Source organism: Sceloporus occidentalis, unplaced genomic scaffold, assembly GCF_023333645.1.
Source record: "Sceloporus occidentalis isolate IW3139 unplaced genomic scaffold, rSceOcc1.0.p SCAF_4, whole genome shotgun sequence".
Taxonomy (NCBI): Eukaryota; Metazoa; Chordata; class Lepidosauria; order Squamata; family Phrynosomatidae; genus Sceloporus; species Sceloporus occidentalis.
Window position 1 is genome coordinate 200446716 of NW_028316984.1, and position 19445 is coordinate 200466160.

At 42.7% G+C, this 19445-nt stretch overlaps 1 protein-coding gene across 4 annotated transcripts in view; it reads right to left on the reverse strand.

Moving 5' to 3' along the window:
• Positions 1-1806: 1806 nt before the first annotated feature.
• DDHD1 (DDHD domain containing 1) overlaps positions 1807-19445 on the reverse strand; it is a 65781-nt gene continuing 48142 nt past the window's right edge. For 2 of the 4 annotated variants that reach the window (XM_089522902.1, XM_089522903.1), the window contains 6 exons: positions 14570-14832; positions 14376-14451; positions 11886-12035; positions 10195-10447; positions 4969-5163; positions 1807-2834 (listed from right to left, as the gene is read on the reverse strand). In XM_089522902.1, coding sequence (XP_089379028.1) covers positions 2650-2834; positions 4969-5163; positions 10195-10447; positions 11886-12035; positions 14376-14451; positions 14570-14832 — 1122 coding nt within the window. In that variant the 3' untranslated portion in view covers positions 1807-2649. Of the gene's footprint in view, positions 2835-4968; positions 5164-10194; positions 10448-11885; positions 12036-14375; positions 14452-14569; positions 14833-19445 lie in introns of those variants that run through there. The other 2 variants (XM_089522904.1, XM_089522905.1) reach the window with 2 other exon arrangements.

Consider the following 19445-nt stretch of genomic DNA (forward strand, 5'->3'; position numbering starts at 1 on the left):
GACACACTGAGTTGCCAACAATGCAATGGATTTAATAACAACATTAACCCAACTGGCTGGTCCAACAAGGGACCATGAGGCAGGGGTCATGTATGGGGGGGGGTGCTGTCATGATCATGCTGTGCCAATGTGTCACTGGGTGCCCTGGGCACCACCATATGGGTGGTTGATCACTTGTGAAAGTGAGTGGCTGGTCGCACGGTGGGCTGCATGGGGCGTTGAACGGGTCTGGCAGGTGGACAGGATGAGGATGGCGCATTGCCCCCATGGAAAGAAAAAATAATAATGTCACGGTGCAGCTTGTACCTGCAAATATCCCATTCTGGTGGGTCTCTCCTTACAAGTGAACAGGGGCTATGCAGACTGCTTGTTGGTGTTTGGGCTGTTGTGGGAGCCAGTGATGTGTGGTCAGCAAGTCCCTTACATATCATGGCAAAAATAAGGTTTCCTTTTTGGAATTTCTACATTTTAAAAATATTTTCAAACTGTGGATGCGTCTCCATGGATAAAAAATTCCATGGATATGGAAAGCTGACCGTAGTGGAAGAACAGCCCCATAATTGTGCAGTGAAACAGAGTCCCAGGATGGAGAGAAGGGAGGGCCCACAGGGAGAACACAGCCCTTTGATAACCTGGACTCATTCTGGATCAGGCTTTAGCGCTCAAGACCAGCGCTTTGAATTGTGCTTACCAGTAGTCAGTGAAACTGTCAGGAGCCACCTGGGCTCCCTGTAAGTAGCCCAGGCCATTCTGTGGAGGAATGGTCTGTGAGCCATGCTGGGCGGAGATTTGCTGCCAGTGTTGTCTTTGTAGTAGCCAACTACAAAGTTGCCCCTGGGATGAAGTAAGTTGGACTCCTGTCTGTGGCATTACAAACACCAGAGAGCAAAACAAGTCTCAAAATGGCTACTGTGTCTGTGGGCACATCTTTGCATCCAAGCCAATGGTGACTTTAACAAAAGATCTTAACACTGGTGTGATTTGATCAACATTGTCGGTTACTTGTTTTGAAACTTCTGTAGCGTTCATGGCTTAACTGTATTTTGTTTTCCCTTATTTTATGAGCCACTTTGGGTCCCTTACTAGGAGAAAAGTGGGATATAAATTACAGGTGGCCCTTGGTATCTGCTGGGGTTTGGTTCCGGGTCACCCCCCCGAGGATACCAAAATCTGTGAATGCTCAAGTCCCATTAAATACAATGGGATAGTAAAATGGTATTTATGACAAATCTGTAAATACCATTATATTTTTAAGGATTTATAGCAAAATCAAGGTTTGTTTTTTTAAAAAAATATATTTCTTTTTGGAGTATTTTCAAGCCATGGATGGTTGAATCTGTGGCTAAGGAATTAATGAATACAGAGCGCTGGCTGTAATGTGAGTGGGCCCTCATCTTCTGGGGTTTGCTTCCGGGACCCCCAGGGATGCTCAAATCCCATTATATACAATGGCAGAGTAAAATGGTGTCCCTTACATAAAATGGCAAAATCAAGGTGTGGGTTTTTTTTTCCACGCATGGGGGAGTATTTTCAATCAATGGATGGTTGAATCCATGGGATACAGAATCTGTGGATACTAAGAGCTGACTGTAATTGGTCAATGTCACTCCTATTTAGGAATGTCTTAATTATGGAGGAACTACACATTCCAGGCTCAGTTTCTTCACCTCTGAAGAATTCCAGTGCAGCTATTTTACACTATGAGAAGAAAAGGAAGCAGGCTTTAGTGCTCCCAGAGACTGTTATTCAGGAACCACAGCACAGCTTTACTTATCTTGGAGAAAAACTAGGTAACAAAGGTTGTTTGTGTGATACCACAAAGGTTTATTTTTAATGAAAAAATACTGAAAAGTGTGCCACAGTGTTCACAGCTCCTTTTGGATAGTACAAAGATATGTCATTTGAGGAATAAAGCCGTTTTAACACTGTAGAAAAAAAGTGTGGTTCTTTAACTTATGTCTTTTTGCCCCAAACAAAAAACAAAGAAAGGAGGGGAACTGTAGAAAAAGTAACGCTTTGTACACACTGGAGTCAAACAAAAGTTAGTTGGAGTCATAATAAATTATAATAACAGTATTTCAAAGTATCTGTTTCATGCCTGTTTGCCAGTTTTAGTATTGGAGTGAGTTGTGTTAGCACACCTTTTGAGTCTGCCATTCTGAGGAATTTTGGTGGAATCAGGTGGATCAGAAGAATGAGAGACCCATTTTCTGTTTCAATCCCAGTGCAAAGGACACACAGAAGATGCCGTCTTAGGTTTGCAGGCATTGTTCTTAAATGAAAACGAATTCCATTCAGGAGGACTAATCTCTGCCCTTAAAAAAATTAACTCTGTTAAACAACAGTTGTGGTTAATCTGTAACGGTATCAACCTTATCATGGATGCTGAAACAACCACCGCTCGCCTGTTTGTATGAAACTGAAAGACTGGGAACTGAGAGCCTCAGCCAGCAGAGGACTGGAAATGTTCCTTGAAGAGCAAATCATCTCAGAAGGAAGAGCTCCAGACTGGCATTTAAACCTGAAACCCACATGCCTTGAAAAGAGATGCTGCACTTAAGACTGCTTTGTGCCACTTGTCAAGTTTTGTCCTTTCTTCCCAGAGCCCTCCTCAATGCCCCCGCCCCCACCCCACCCCCCAAACTAAAATCAAACAGAGTCTAAGTGAGCCTTGATGCCATCTGCTTCTTGGTCCTGCTTGTACATGAAGGTGAGAAGAAAGAGAGCAATGTCCATAGAAGACCAGTAAGCTGTGTGTGACGTGACGGCAGACCAGTACCGGCTCTCCACCAGGCCTTCCCTGAGCTCAAAGTCAATCCTGTGCTCTAGCTCCACTACAGAGAAAGGGAAAAAGAAAGAAAGAAAGAAAGAAAGAAAGAAAGAAAGAAAGAAAGAACAAAATGCAAATCTTTGCAACTGTAAGACATCATTCGCACGGAAAAAACCCACAGCCTTCTTTTGGTTACTCTTCTGTGCTTTATGTTCTCCTTGTCTAGGAAGTATTTTCAGAATGGGGAGACAGATTCAGATTACACAGCTCAGGTCCAAGTTATCAGAAGGACCATGGCAGCTGTCACACTACAGAATTAATGCAGTTTGACACTCCTTTAACTACCATAGGTCTATCCTATGGAATTCTGAGATATGTAGTTTGTTGTGGCAACAGAGCTCTCTGACAGAGAAGGCAAAGTATCTCATAAAACTACAATTCTCAGAATTCCATAGCACTTGGCCATGGCAGTTAAGGCAGTATCAAACTACATTGTTTCTGCAGTGCAGATGCAGCCTATATTCTCCCCTATGAGCATGTCTGTGTTTTCAAATATCTTCTGGGCTGGCCCTTCTTTCTGTCCCACTATCCACACAAATACACCTGCTGGGAACACAGGAGATAAGGCCTTCTTGGTGGCTGCTCCCATGCTCTGGAACTCCCTTCCCAGAAAGCTTAGGATGGCACCACCCTTGCTATCTTTCTACAGGTAGTTGAAGACTACCAGGCATAATGTGCTGTATTGCTTGCTTAGCTGTTTTCTCTGCAATGGCTTGGTTTTTGTAAAACTGGTTTTCGTTCGCTATCTTAAATGCATTTTTTAAAATTGTGTGTGTTTAACAGTTGGAGCCACCTTGAGTCCCAGACTAGGGAAAAAGCAGGATCATGACATATTATTAATGCACTATTGATACACCTCTTCATAGGATAGGGCTCTCAAACAAAAGAAGGGGCTGGGTTGGGTGTGTGGGTGAAAAGCAGCTGCTGGGAATGAGAACGCAAGCAGCCCCCTATCTGGATCTAAGAACAACTTTGGGACATTCCTTTTTTACGCAGCAGCTCCCAGAATCCTCAGCCACTGGGCACACTGCCGGAATCCAAACAAGGAACTTTTCTTGGTTCTGGATCTTGGAAAGCACGATGCAGCAATGAATTGCCCAGAGCAATGGTCCAGTAACTGGCTAGGAAGCTGCATTTGGTATTAAACTACCTTTCAACTAAACAACTTATGTTTTTGGACATAAGCAGTGGTGCTCCTTCAGGGCGCTTGGAGACCATGGGAAAATTAGCAAGAGAAAAGGGTAGAGTTACTGGGCCCACTCAAGGATAGGTGGGCGTCATGGAGGCACGTGCTCTTCCTTGATCATCGAAAGATCTGTCACTGTTCACCCACCTCCCAAACCAACCAGGCATTCCTGTTTTGCAGCTGGTTGATAAAGATGGGATTCCTAAACCCCTCTCCTATTTTCTGAGCCTCTACACACACCCCCATTAGAGAGACAAATAAAAGCAACTGGATGAGGATACATGGGACCCCACATCCCCACTCCACCTTACTACCAAAATGAGACATTGCACTTCCAGCAGGCCATCACTGCTGTTTAGAAAAAAGAGTTTTCTTGGCTAGGAATGTAATATGCTCTGGCCCAACGGTGGGTGAATGGGATGGACTTTTAATGGCAGATCATTCTTCCCTGAAGCTTTTGGGGCAGCAGAACTGAAAGGGACTCACAGAGCTGAAAGGAACCATCAAGGGTCCTTCCCAGTAATCTATAACTAAAGCACTCGGAAGAAATGGGCATCTAAGCTCTATTTGAAGATCTTCAATGAAGGAAAGTACACCACCCTCAGAGACAGTCTATTCCTCGAGGGACGGGCTGCATTTTTTTGGGAGGGAGAGTCATGGTATGCCAAGGACCGAAGAGCAGCATCTGCTGTGTCTCAGGATTTCAGTTGCCCTCAGTCTAGGTAGGTCGAGTGTCATGCAGCTTATGAGGTCCAACTCTGTAGCAATGCAGTACATCTAGTCTGTATCTTAAAATGTGTTATAGATGTACAAGGAACCAGTTCAAAATCCCACATGAACTGCTTGTGGTTAACCTCCCCCCCCCCCCCCCCCCCGAATTACTCTCTTTAAAAGTGAAAGGTTGAACCAAGACTGGCACAATGGACCTTGCTAGACTGAGCCGTTTGCTTACCTGTTGGGTCTAGGAAGCCGGAAGTGCTGTGGGGAAAGGTCTGAGTCCCAATTGTTGCTTGATTCAGCATAGACTTCTTCTCCTCTACGTCTGTTCCTTCTTTTCCAGGCTCGAGTCCCTGTGAGGCGGGAGCACTGGAGCGTCCAAATCTTGAAAAAAGCATCCCTCCGAGGCCTTTCCCAATGCTAGCAGCTCCTGTATTTGGGTAGCACAACACAAAGGGAATTGCAACTCTGCAAGTAGATACTGCTTGAGGCATAAATGACACAAGGATCAGTGCATGGCTGGAGCTAAAGACAGAAATGCCATATATCCCACTGCCTCACCCACTGTAGCTTCAGACACAGTGAATTCTTGGCCTTCCTTCAGGAGTGGAGTGTAGCCCTCCTGGGCTTATTTTCTGCACCTACAGTAGGCATTGTTTTTCTCTAGAAGGCAACCCCACTGTACTCTGTTGTAGCCAAAAATCCGCTTTTGAAAAACAGTGACCCTTTAATTTTATCGTGACGATATAGAGACTTGCTGGTGAGAAATGGCTGCTGGACCTTCCAGGTTTGCCCAGCCTACCTTACTTGATGATGGCTGCATTTTCTTGCTTATACTATTAAATCCAATGGCTGTGTGGATGATTCTACCCCCTCCCACCTTCTAGTACTTCTAGAGTTTCTAAGCTACCAGAATAAATTATCTCTGTGATTTACAGAGCTTTACAAATGGCAAGAAACCTTCGCTTTTAACATCTGAGGCCACCCACTCAAATGTGAAAATTAACTTGGCTTTTCCCTCTGACTCTGCTGCCTCCCTGTGGACAGAGTTGCAGCCACAAACTATAGCTACGAAACTTCAAATCTACAGGGATGCAAGGTCTTCCTGGGGTCTGTCCTCCTTATTTTAACTGTGTAAGCTTAAAATGAAAAAAAAAATTGAATATCTTTATTAAAGACTTTGGGTCCAAATTTTGTTACTTTTAAATAAAACATAATAATAATAATAATAATAATAATAATAATAATAAATGTACAAAGTTTTCACTGTTTGAAGCCTTTTCTGCTGTTTTAATCTGCTATTTAGTATGCTTTCATCCTATTTAAATTATTATGCTGTTTTTATCTAGAATTGTTTTAAACCATTTATGTTTTAATTGTATGCCACCGTGAAATCTCATATTGAGCTGACAGGGGGCACCCTGTTGGGGGCATAAGTGCTCAGAAGTTTGCCAGTAACCATGCTTCTTCAAGTGGTCATCTGTGAACTCACACATATAGGTTGTGCTGTGCCTATATAGCTCACTCCCCAAGTGCTCTTGACCAAAAGACTCCTGCCATTTCTCTCAGTTCCCACAATGCTCAGTGCATGGAAACATAACGAGAACAAACAAGGACAACAAGGACAATGCTGAGCAGGTAGTGTGAATTCACAGATGATGAGTTACAAGTGATCAACCACTCTGGTCTGTGACTTACATTTGTTGTTGTGTTTAACCTATTCCTGACATATGGAGACCCTAGGGCGACCCTATCACGGGGTTTTCTTGGCAAGATTTGTTGAGAGGGGATTTGCCATTGCCTTCCTTTGAGGCTTAGAGAATGTGACTTGCCCAAGGTCACCCAGTGAATTTCCATTGGGGAGTAGGAACTCAAACTCTGGTCTCCAGAATCATAGCTCGGAGCAGTCAGGTCAAGGGCCGGAAACCACGGTATCTCCCTTCATGAGAACTGCCAGCACCAGGTTCTTTCTTTCTTAGTGTTTATACTCGCCCCTCCTAACTTGCGGATCTGAGATCTGCAACCTCAGTTATGCACGGAGGGGCAACCTCCATCATTTCTAATAGTGCAGGCACCCGGGGCATGCCCAATTCAAGGCTATGAGGCTTGAATATGCACGAGCCTCCATTTATATGGGGGAGGGGGTCCAGAATGGATCCCCCTTGCAAACGGAAAGCCAACTGTATTTATATAGCACTGTAAGTTTTGCATGGCACTTTACAAAGCGATCAAAAAAATATGAAGAGTGATCAAAACAAGCTTCACGGTGAGTTTGGTCTTTTCCCCTAGTGCAGAGAAGCCCATAGTCCAGTGTGCAAACTACTATATCATGCTGACTCACAAATAACTTGTTAAATAGGCGACACAAGTGATTATGCTGCAGAGGAACAGAACTTTTGGCCACTGGTGCCAGGCAAATTCCACAGTGGATAACTGAGGTTTGTCCCTGTTCTTGCCTTGTGAGACTTTAACAATGATTGAGTCTGCCAGTACATACTTGATGGGAAAACCACAACAATTTTCCTTCAATACTTTGTGAAAATTCTTGACTTTCTTATAAGTAGGTGAAAGTGAGGAAGGGTTACTCTAGGAAGGTCTGGCTATTCTAGGACAGTCTGGCCATATCAATGGGGATTTCTATAGGTGGAGTACCAGTATTTTGTCTGTATTTTGTAAATACTGGGTTGATGACAGAGGCAAGAAGGTTTTTCTAGAGCAGTGGCCATGTGTAGCAATTGCTCAAAATATAACTGAACATCTTCTCTTGAGGTCAGAAGGTTCTGATCCACAAGGCTGCAGTGAAGAGGATGATGAGGATAAGGTCTCATACTCCCCATCCTCTGGATCAGATCGTTCTGTTGAAGAATGATGTAGGTATTTCAATTGGGGGTGGGGTGGGCGCAGGCATGATAGATAGAGGAAACCAAGCACCAAAGTGCAACACTGACACACAGAAGCCCAGATTTTATGTTACTGAAACAGGACAAGAGATTCATGGAGTTGTGCTTTCGGCTCCATCACTGCAAGGTGTTAACAGCCACCCTCTACAATGACAAGAACAAAAACCATGTATTTTGAAAATAATCTTTTGTTCCAGTCCCTGTCAAGTCAAGAATGGTAGACAATGTTCATCCAGATGGCTTGATAAGTCATCTGTTGGGAATGCTTTGATTAAGTATTCCTACACAGCAGGGGGTTGGACTGGTTGGCCCTTGTGGTCTCTTCCAGCTCTATGATTCTATATGTAACCCATGACTGAGGCAGTTGTGCCCTGAGCAGATGGGTATTGAAACAGATGCCAGTAAGGCCAATTACACATATGCCTAGAGAAGGCTCCAAAGACCACAGATTGTGGGAAATGATCCCATGATCTTGCCTTGTTTGGTGGGAATGGTGAGACAGAGAACTTGGGAGGGGACAATACTTCATCTTTGATGGTGAGAAAGAGCAAAGCGGGAACAGATGGGACTCACAAAAAGCGTTATTTCCTGTAATAGAAAGTAGAAGCAAGAGTTTCTTCAAGGAGGAGCATGATGCAGAATACAGTAATCTAATATTTCTCCTTCTGAGTAGGTAATAATAAAGAGCATATCACTTTGACAGATGGGCCAAAGACTATAGCATTTTCTCTTTTTAAAAAGTCTCCACCATCATTAATTTCACTGGCGAGTGTTTTCTCTGGACCTCGTACCATAGGCCCATGTCTGAGTTTTATGGATCAAGGTATGAGATGAAGACATGTACTGTTCCTACTCTTCCTCCTCCTTACTGTGCCTACAACATTGTGATGACCAAAGGAACAACTTGCCACCATTCAATGCTATTTTGCAAATCTTAAAAGGTTTTATTTTGGGTTTAGTGTGTGGAACTCTCAGGCACAGAGGAAAAACAAAATCCCTGCTAAGCCATGAAATCAATGAGTGACCTTGAAATTTAATCTGACAAGGATGCTACAAAAACAAAAACATTCCCCTTTTTGAGGAATCATAGGACAAGAATAGAATTCACTGCTATTAAATGGTGGTGTGTTGCCACCATCCCATCCTGTGGCAGCCCCCATGGCGGGCACTCACACAACTCTTCCAAGAGGGAAAATGTTCAACTTGAATCCAAGGAAGGAAAGAGAAGGTTTCAAAAGTAACAAACAAGGAGCTCAAGGCAAGGTACACGATCAACCTCCCACACTGCTGTCACCCTGTGACAGAGATTAACTTAAGATATGATGACTGACCCTAGATGACTCTAGCTCAGGGCTGTGGGAGATTTTTATTCTCTTGAGGTGCTGGCAGGTTGTAGTGTCCACTAGGAAATACTGTGTGGCACCTTCTTCTGGCCCCATGTTTGTGAGTATGGTGGGCACGTAAAACCTAGGACAACCTGGAATAAGAAAAGACTGACCAGAGTGATATCAGGAAAGTGAATGCTGGGATATTAAGACAACCTCGACTGGTACCAGGCAGCACAATAGCTGGGTGTAAATGCAGAGTCAGGGCAAATGAATATGACTCCACTAAGCCACCAGTAGAAGGAAATGAGCATGCCAGGAATATGGCTATCCATGAATCAGACCAAAGGTGTGAATACATGCAGGCAAAGAGCCTTGTTTTGAGAATAACTTGTACTTGGATCCAAATACCTTATTTATTTAAGAAAATGTTTTAATCAGACTGAACCATCAACATCAGCTTTGTGTTTTTTCCTCACTATTGGGGGTTGGTGTAACCTCAGAAAGGCTGATCCTTGCAGACACTTTTTGTTTGTCCGGCCAATCCCTTTACATTTCTAAGGAATGTAAGAAAGAGTTAAGGGCAATGATTTCCTTTTGCACAGTATTAAGACCCCTGTAATTCAATATCTGTTGTCTTGGTTTGCTCTGGTTCCTGTGCTCTTGAAATTCACCAGGGTTCTTGTTTTCCTTGTCAGTATTTTCCAGATCTTAGGACCTTTGCTGGTCTTGATATGTTCCTTTTCCTAAAGCCATTGGCTGTGCTAAAACCTTACTCATCCCATTCCTGAGTTCCAGTCCCAGTTTGTTGTTTACTTGACTTTTGTGCCATAATAAAAATGCTTGGAACTGTCACAGTGTTGAGTATGCTCTGTACATTACGTGATAACAATAGCAATTGAATCCTATACAATTCTAAGTTGTAACTCAAGAACATGTGGAAAAGATGAAGGAAGTCTGTGTGAGCGGATACTCTGGCAAGGTGCTGCATGTTTCGATTCTGGTGTATTCAGTAACATTCTCCTATGAGACAGCTCTGTGTCAGTGTGAGGCAGTGAGACCAATCTGCCTAGATGTAGACCTCAGGTGTGTTACTGAAAAGGCCAGAACAGCCCTTACATGTATATATTTGCAGAGCATGTATGAGGACACAAATGAATCTGGAGAGCCCAACTGGTAACAGAGATAGGATAGCCACAAATAAACAAAGGCTTTCAAGGTCTCCAGAATAGTTACCCATTATACTTGCTTTGCCTATATTTGTTATGGACTCGCCATAGTGCCGCCGAGCCAGAACAGGTGATGTCGTAGGGCTGGGTAGTGTTGTGAGAACTTCACTCTCTGGGACTGAGGTAGATTCTTTTGCCGGGTTGAGGAAACTTGGCTTCATGTGCTCATAAGGTAGAGGATTCGTGGTGTTGTACCAGTGGATTTGGACAGGAGAAATGTTGCTATAGTGCTTCAGAATTAAAGGTTCTAGTCTATAAGCCTGCAAGTAAGAAGACCAACAAATGTATCTTAAGTGAAAAGACAAAAATGTATTTCTTCACGATACCCATTTTTCATTTAAACAGATATACGTATTCCCATTTTGAAGTTAAGAAACATTCCAATTAGCTGCAGTTAATAGACTTTCTGACAAAAACTTCTGGATGTCCTGGGAGTGAACCCCCCCACTGCTCTCATCGATTTGGCTATTCAAAAGTTGGGGAAATCCAATTTTATTCTTCTGGCCAGCTAAATTCTTAGAAAGGATAATCACCTCATGGCCTTATACCTCTTGGCCCTGCATTTAGTTTACAGCATGTCATGAAAAAAGTGACACATTAGACATGGACCTTTAGTGTTCATGTGGTCCTTGCTTCTAAAAGCCTAGTTAGAGTGCTAAAGATGAGAAAGATGGCTGAAAAAAAGGTTTCTCAACAGATTTATTTTTTAGTATTTCAAAAATCACTATAGCTGTGAAAATCCCAGTATCTGTGAAAACCCACAGAAGCACTGCTATGGAGTTTCTTAATCATATGTGCTGCTGGTATACAGAGCTACTATCTCTGAAGTGTTTTAAAACATCAGTTTCCACTGAACAATCAATAGTATTTGGAAAACTTCAGGAATAGAAAGGAGATATACAAATCCATTCAATAAACAAATAGTCAATATTTCACCACATTTTCCAACCAGTTTCCAAACAATTAGGAAGGGGTATGGTGAGGAATCAATGCAGAGTCTCAGAAGAAAACTAATGCATGAAGACACACATCATCATTTTCGAGCCGTCAGCCTACTTTCATTCTTGCTATCTGTTAATGGTTGAGCACTGGAGAAAAATGACTTTGTCAGTTTGCAGCTGGCTATACTAACTGGGTGGTAGCATGTGATATGCACACATTCACAAAGGCTTTGCAGGGTTACTGCACTTCTTAAAATGCAAAAGGCAGCCATCCATCTGGATCAGGCTGGGAAGGTGAAGGCTAAACACTGACCCGACATCCCATTAACGGCCAACCCCAGGAAGCGGCTGAGGAATGTGCTCTGAACTCTCATACACCAGGTCTCTCTCCCTCATGCTCTGCCAGCTGTGTGACACATAGCTGTGTCCACACAGGGAGCCTGGATGACCTCTTCTGTTACTGACGATCCTCCACTACCTAATATTTAGTAACACTATTGAGCAGAGCTAGCAGCCAAGATCTGAGTGACTGAGATGGAAAATCCAAACAGCCTGTTCCTCATCTGCAGTGACATTCTCCCCTAGAAGCTTGGCCAAAATGAAAGGAAGCAGTGCTGCACCATTCCCTTCATTTCCACAGAACATTTTGGTGGATCAGGTCCTGTGACACTCAATTGCCTTCCGCTCTGCCGTGGCCCTTTGGGGACATTTCACTTTGCCTCAAGGCAGGGCAGCTGGTTACTGCACTAACACTCACCACTGGGTCTGTAGGATGAAAAATGTTTAGCAACCGGTTACAAATAGTTCTGGGCAGAATGTGGTCTTGACTTCCACTGTTCCCTGGACGGATGCCGCGCAAGGCCAAAAACACTGCTAATGGAGATCCCATACAGAAGAAATTTTCAACCTAAGGAGACAGTTCATTTGGTATTAACAGGCAGTGAAAAGGCAGCATTCTCACACATATCTTGGGAGTGGTGGGTAAGAGAGCTGTGATCTCACCTTAATACATCAGAAACTGAGGAAATCCATCGTGCAATAATGCATCACATTTTTACATCCTTTGATAATACCAGGAAATGGCCACAGGTCATGGGATATTGAAACAGACTCCAAAAATACTTCAGAACTGTAGTGTCTGAAAACTTCCACTAAAAGTGTCCCGTATGAGGGATGGGGAAGGCTGGGAGACAAAGATGATTCTAAAAGGTATTCTCAAAATTGCTTAGTCACGATCATATGAGAAATGAAGAAGATTGTGACTTCTGCTTAACTCTATCTGAAGAAAGTGTTCCCTATAGCTTTAAAATTAGAAGATTATTATTATTATTAACCTTTATTTATAAAGCGCTGTAAATTTACACAGCGCTGTACATACAATCTTTTTAATTAGACGAAAATGTTAACGTTTTAATACACGTTATACAATAAGAGATGATACCTCTTTATACCAAATCAGACCAATGGTCTATCTGGCAATGTTTTGACCAGTATTAGCAATCCAAAGAAATGACACTGGGCATATACTGGAAGAGGATTCCTAGCCCTCTTCCCCAACACTCTAGTGAGTAAACTGGAAACTCATAGTGCCTTTTTCTGAGGAGCCTTATTTCTCCTAAAATCCTACAAAGCCAATCCCAAGTCAGATACATACTACACATTAATATTTTATTAGTAAACTTGCAATGCTGTTGCTGCTTTTTGGACCCCCCCCCCCAATTTTTAATAATTTAAAATAAATAAAAACTTCAAGTTAGATTAGGGTATGGGGGGAGGATAAAATTAAGAAATTAAATGAGAAGAACTTCACAATGGAATTGTTTCCCAGCTAGCCATTTTCTCATTCAACTACGAAACCCTTTGGTATATTGTATGGGCTGCTTTCGGGTCTAAATACACCTCCTTTTATCGCAGCAAATAGAGAAAGCACTAGAGGTGAAGGCACAACACACAGTCCTTGATGCTTCGGTACCTCGTCTAAGGACCGACGGAAAAATTAAGCACAGCTCAACGTAGCATCCACCTATTCTAGGATGTTACCCTCCTGCCATTTCCTGACTCCTTCCCTCTCTTCCTTCCCCTCTCAGCCACTGGGATCTGTCAGGAAGACTGGCGAAACGTCAGGAAGAAACTCTTCTAGAACATGGCCACATAGCCCGAAAACCCCACAAAAAACATGTTTTTCCCTTTCTTTTCTTTGAATAAAGTTGGTTCTTAATTAAGCCTGCCATTGGCAGAAAAAAAAGTCAAAATGGGAAGCTGGATTCTTGTTTGCTTTTTAATTAAACTTGAACTCCATATGAGAAAAAATATCTGTGGATTTAATGAGGAGAGATTTGTGTAACTGAGGTGAAATTAAAGCCTGAAAAAGAGTTGAAATCTCCTTCTCTCTGAAACGGAGCCATAACCCTGAAAGGACATTTCATAAAATCCAAGAGTTGGAAGAGACCCCAAAGGCCATCAAGTCCAATCCCCTGCATTCAGGAATACTCAGTCAAAGCACTCCTGACAGATAGCCATCCAGACTCTGTTTAAAAACATCAAAAGAAGGAGACTCCTGCATTCTGCAAGGGAGTGTCTTCCACTCTCAAACAGTTCTAACTGTCAAGATGTACTTCCTAATGTTTAGGTGGAATTTATTCCCCTGTAGCTTGAATCTGTTGCTGTGTCCTGGTCTCTGGAGCAGCATCCATCCTCAATATGACATCTTAGCTTACACTTCTCCAAAATAAACATACCCAGCTTCCTAAGCCACGCCTCATAAGGAATGGTTTCCACACCTTTCACCATTTTGGTCACCATCACGCGTCCACATTCTCGACATAAAATTCCAGAAGAGGCTTGACCAAAGCAGAATAGAGTAGTACTATTACGTCCCTCAATCTAGACACTACACTCCTTTTGATGCAGCCTGGAATTGCACTGGCTTTCCTAGCTGACGCAACACTTTGCTGACTCATGCTCAACCTGTGGTCCACTAAGACTTTTAGTTCCCTTTCGTATTGTGGTCAAGCCAGTTGTCACCCATTCTACATCTATGCATTTCATTTTTACTGCCCAATTTTAGTATCCTACATTTCTCCCTGTTGAAATTAATTTTGTTAGGTTTGCATAACATTCTAATGTGTTAAAATCATTTTGAATTCTATGTCCTCTGGGACGTTAGCTATTCCATCTAAAGGGTCAACTGCAAATTTGATAAGCATGCCCACTATTCCATCATCCAAGACATTGATTTCTTTCATACCTTAAATTTTAAGGCAGGTGTCTTGGATATGGTGGATTTCTTCAGTCCATGCAATCTCTCTTCTATCTCCTTCAATCTAAAAAAAAAATAATAAAAAATAAAAATAAATAAAATTAAAAATCCAGCTGTTAAAACTGGACTCAATGAATGGTTTTCAATGCCCCAATCCCTTCTCAACAAGGAAACCCCTTTACCGCTGTTTGGTTAAGTAGAATTCTTCTAATAAATGCTGCTCCTCATAGCTCATCCATGTATCCTCAAGGTCATCATATTCCTTCTCAAGCAACTGTTCATAGAGTCTGACTGGATTCCATCCTGTCATGATGTCGTATGTGATGACGCATCCCAAGGAATGTGATACGATGGATACTTTCCCGCCCCTTTCCGTGAACTCTGGATTCCGAGAACAGAAAAGCGTGTACAAACGGTTCAGCTCCTGTTGAAGTCCTTTTACCAGCTGTTTCAAAAATTGCAGGGATGGAGAGGGGAGAAGCAAGAGAAAGCACATTTCTTATATATTCATAACAGTACATATTTAGTTTCTGCATTCCTACTTACCCTTACCAGATTTTTTTTTCCAGAGCCAACTGCTATATCAACATAATTGGCTAACTTTTAGCAGCCAACTTTTAACTCAAGATCAGAGAACTTCCATAAAATAGCCCAGTTTTGATACTTGGCCACTTGGGTGAGCGTGGGACACTTTAAACACATCGTGGAAACAAAAGAAGAAAACGTTTATGTGGCCATGGTCACAAGCTGTATTTTCTGCAACAAGTCTGTCATGCTAAATGGACAAAGACACAAAAAACAACAACATTGTGGTAGGAATTTAATGCAGGCCACCAAACCAAGACAAGGAGGTGGATGATGCTTTTCTGAAACAAATCTCAGAAGTTTCCAAGAAGTGAGATGGGGATTATCCAGATATCTGCTGGGAGACTAGCATAGGCTCTCCAACAAATTCCTGATGTGTCTTTCTCAAAAGGTGGAAGAAGGAACAAGGGGAGCAGCAATCCTGGACTCGAGTTTAACCAATAAGGAACAGTTGGTCACTGGAGCCAAAGAAATTGGTATTTCATGTATGTTATGATTACATGTTTCAAATGTAATAACTATTTAATCTGTTTTATTACAATTAACTTCTATATATAAAGATTTGTTTTTGTTTGTACACATGTTTGGCCTCCAGCATTGCTATCTAACTGAAATCATGGATAACAAGAAGGTGTCTGTTCTGAAAACACTGAATAGGTATGTGTTGTTAGGGATAAAAGTAGTATTTAAAGGCCCCCCACAGTTGTTGTCACACAAGGGGGACAGGAAGAAGCCTTTACACTGGTGGCAGAGGTGGGGATAAGGGAGAGCCCTCACTCTCGGTGATTGCAGTGAGTACAGTGGAAGACTTCACATTCGGTGGCTTAAAGGTGAGAAACTCCACATTTGGCCAGCGGTGGGATTTCCGGAGGGGAGCGTGGTGGGATAAAGGTTGGAAAACAATACAAGTGCTCCAAATACCTTGCATTTTTTATTCATGGGCCAAACTGGACATGAGATATGTCACATGGAAAAGTCTACCATGGAAGATTTAAAAACAAAAGAAACAAAACAAAACCCACCTTGCTGTGTTGGGGGATTGGGGATGGGGATTGTTGTGTTATCTTCTTTCTCCAAGCTGCAATCCTGTTCAGAACTGGATCATTCTGTACCTGCTACCTTTTATTGAGAATAGTATTCACCTCAATTTCTGACAAAGGCTATGGGAGGAGTGATAGCTCAAGGTCCCTTCACACCACAATATGGCTCTCCCTGCCCTCAACCTGGACTAGGTATTGTATTGTATTGAAATCACTATGTGCTGACAATATGAAATGTCAAATCCTGTGTTGCCCTGGTTCTTCTTCTTTGCTTCTTAGGTAAATTCCAGTAATCTAACATCAAGGTAGTGAACTTTAAGATCATAGCTTTTTAGTTTTGAAACCCAAAGTATTTCACCAATACAAAGAAAAGCTCTGGGCAGGATTTAGAAGATTTCACTTTCTCTCTCTCTCTGGCTTTTCTTCGCAAACGAAGATTCAGGAAGGACTCATGATCCCGCACTTTCTTCAAGCGCGTTGATGACTAAAAAGGCCGATCCGAGATAAACAAGTCCGGTTGCAGAAAGCACAGCAGAAAGTCTCCTTGGGTGATGTTTCCGGGCTGTGGTTCTTTCTGCGTTGTCGTTTCTCTTCGAAACTTGTTTGGCGTGAGCTTTCAAAAAAGGCTGCAGCATTGTGGATAGTGCGTCTCCATGCCTCCCGGTGCGAGGCCAGGGCGGACCATTGTTGGTGATCAATTTGACCGAGCCTGAGATGTTGTTTCAGGTAGTCCTTGTATCTCTTCTTTGGGGCGCCCCTCTTACGCTGACCCATGGCGAGTTCACCGTAGAATACTATTTTTGGGAGGCGATGGTCCTTCATCCTAGAAATGTGTCCTGCCCAGAGCAGCTGTGTCCTCAATAGCATGGCCTCAATGCTAGTGATCTCTGCTTGCTCAAAGACAGCAACATTTGTCACATAGTCAGTCCAGTGTATATTTAGAATTGTGCGTAAACAGCGCTGATGAAAGTGTTTGAGGAGTCGTAGGTGTTGGCGATAGGTGACCCATGTTTCAGACCCATAAAGGAGAACGGACAGTACATTGGCTCTATACACACTGATTTTTGTGCTTCGCCTCAGGTGTTTGTTACTCCAGACTCTTTTGTGAAGCCTTCCAAATGCACTATATGCCTATACTAAAGATTTCACTTTAGTAAGGTGACATTTGAAATCATAGAATCATAGAGCTGGAAGAGACCACAAGGGCCATCCAGTCCAACCCCCTGCCATGCAGGAACTCTCAGTCAAAGCATCCCCAACAGATAGCCATCCAGCCTCTGTTTAAAGACCTCCTTCTAATGTTGAGGTGGAATCTCTTTTCCTGCAGTTTGCATCCATTGTTCTGTGTCCTCCACTAATGTGTTTCCCTGGTGTTTCCTGTTCCTTGTTCCTCAAATACCTCTACCATTTCTTAAACATGATAGCTTCAGATACCACTTAAGTGTCTATGAGACAGAGCACAGGCCACCAGGAAGTTCTCCTGAGAAAATCCTGAAAGAAACGGAAGCAGTGCAAGATCTCTAAGCCATGCAATTAGCCCTATTGGAAATTAATGAGACTTCGCAGAACAAATGAAAAGAGGTGCCAACTTTATGCTCTGCGTGACATACTTTGCTGCCACAAAAATAATAGTCACATGGCACTTAAAAAACCCAGAGATTTATTGTCTTTGCTATTTTTGCTGCACAAAACTAACAAGCTCCTGGCCTTTGGGAAAAACTATCCCACACTTTCTGATAAACTGCTAGCAAACTTTTTAAAAGGACCCATACTTCTGCATCTTATTTATTCGTACCAGGGCAATGCACTTATGACAGCGAAGAATAGGATGGTATATCTCTGTCTACCAAAATGTGTACTTATGGGTGGCCATCTGCCAAGGTCATCTGACTGGCCACAGGTCATTAAGGCTACATGAGACACTGGACTGATCCTGTATGGCAAATTTTCTGCAGTGTGCTTTGGGATGACTTTGAGCATGGCAGACACCTGGCTCTTCACAAGTAAGCAAATAAAGCCTGAGGCAGAAGGTGTACGTGCTCTGTGTGAGAAAAACAAAGCGTTCCATCAGCAGAATTTTAAAATATCGGATGCCTCAATAGCATCTATCTGTGCTGGCCTTTGTGTAGCCCTCTAAGCACCTGGATATTCCCCAACCTCAATTCCTCACTGCTTCAAGTTATACCTTGCTGTTGAGGCACTGGATTTTTTTCTTAAAAAAATCTGGGTGCAAACATTTTGGCTGAAGCAAACACTACTCTTCTACAAAGATGGCTCCTGAAATCTGGTTTGGCATCAAGGAATCTGATGCAAAAACAAAGAGAGTCAGCATATTGTATCACCCCGTGGGTAGTGGCAGGAATACCTCACATCAACAGCCTCATCCTCCACTGTGCATTTCTTTGCTGCAGCTAACAATGCTTCTCAGTTGAGAAAAAATAAAACATTGTGATCTCATGATCTGCAAAGTGCTCCTTGGCCCACTTCCTTGACCCCCGCACTGGCTCAGTTAAGCAACATTTTAAAATACTCAAGCATCAGCAGAACACCAGTTGTGCCTGTACTGAAACCTCTGGCAAGTTTGCAAAATGCAAATGGATTCTCTTAGAAGGTCTGAAATCATGTGATGATGTTGGGTTGGCAAAAGCCAGACATGCTGTTCTCTAATGACTTTTTGAAGCTACACCTTGGGATACTGAATTCCAGAAACTACCTATGTGTTGGGAGAGAATGGGTACAGAAATGGCTGCTAAGCATATATCAGAGGATGTCTTTGTGGGTCTCAGTTGCTGGGAACATGAAAAGGAAAGCGCAGATGTGCTCAGGTCTTGTGAACTGGCTTCACATATAAAATTGGGTGGCTACTGTAAAGGTCTTTGGTCTTTTCCAGCCTCAGTGCTCTTTTGCTCTTATTTATTTATGGGCTTTATACCTTGCTTTTCTCTCAAAGTGGGATTCAAGGCAGCTTAACCACTTTCATTTTCATTCTGCAACTATTTTATACTGTCCTGAGTTTTCTGTCACTCCGCTTCATGGGATGAACAGTTCTGTTGTTGTTAACCACCCTCGAGTCAATCTCGACCCATGGAGACCCTGTGGATGGGACATCTCCTTGACTCCCTGTCCCCCACTGCTCTGCTAGGTCCTGCGAAGTCATTCCTGTGACCTCTTGAATAGAATCCATCCATCTGGCATACAGCCTTTCTCTCTTTTTACTTCACTCCACCTTTCCTAGCATTATTGTTTTTCCAACAAGTCATGCCTTCTTGTGATGTAACCAAAGTATGACAGCTTCAGTTTTGTCATCTTGATTTCCAGGAAGATTTCTGGCTTCGTCTGCTCAATGATGACTATAAGTACTAATATTATGAAGCAGAAAAAATCTACATATTCTCACTCCACATCATACAAAATTTTGTCTTCTTGTGTGCCT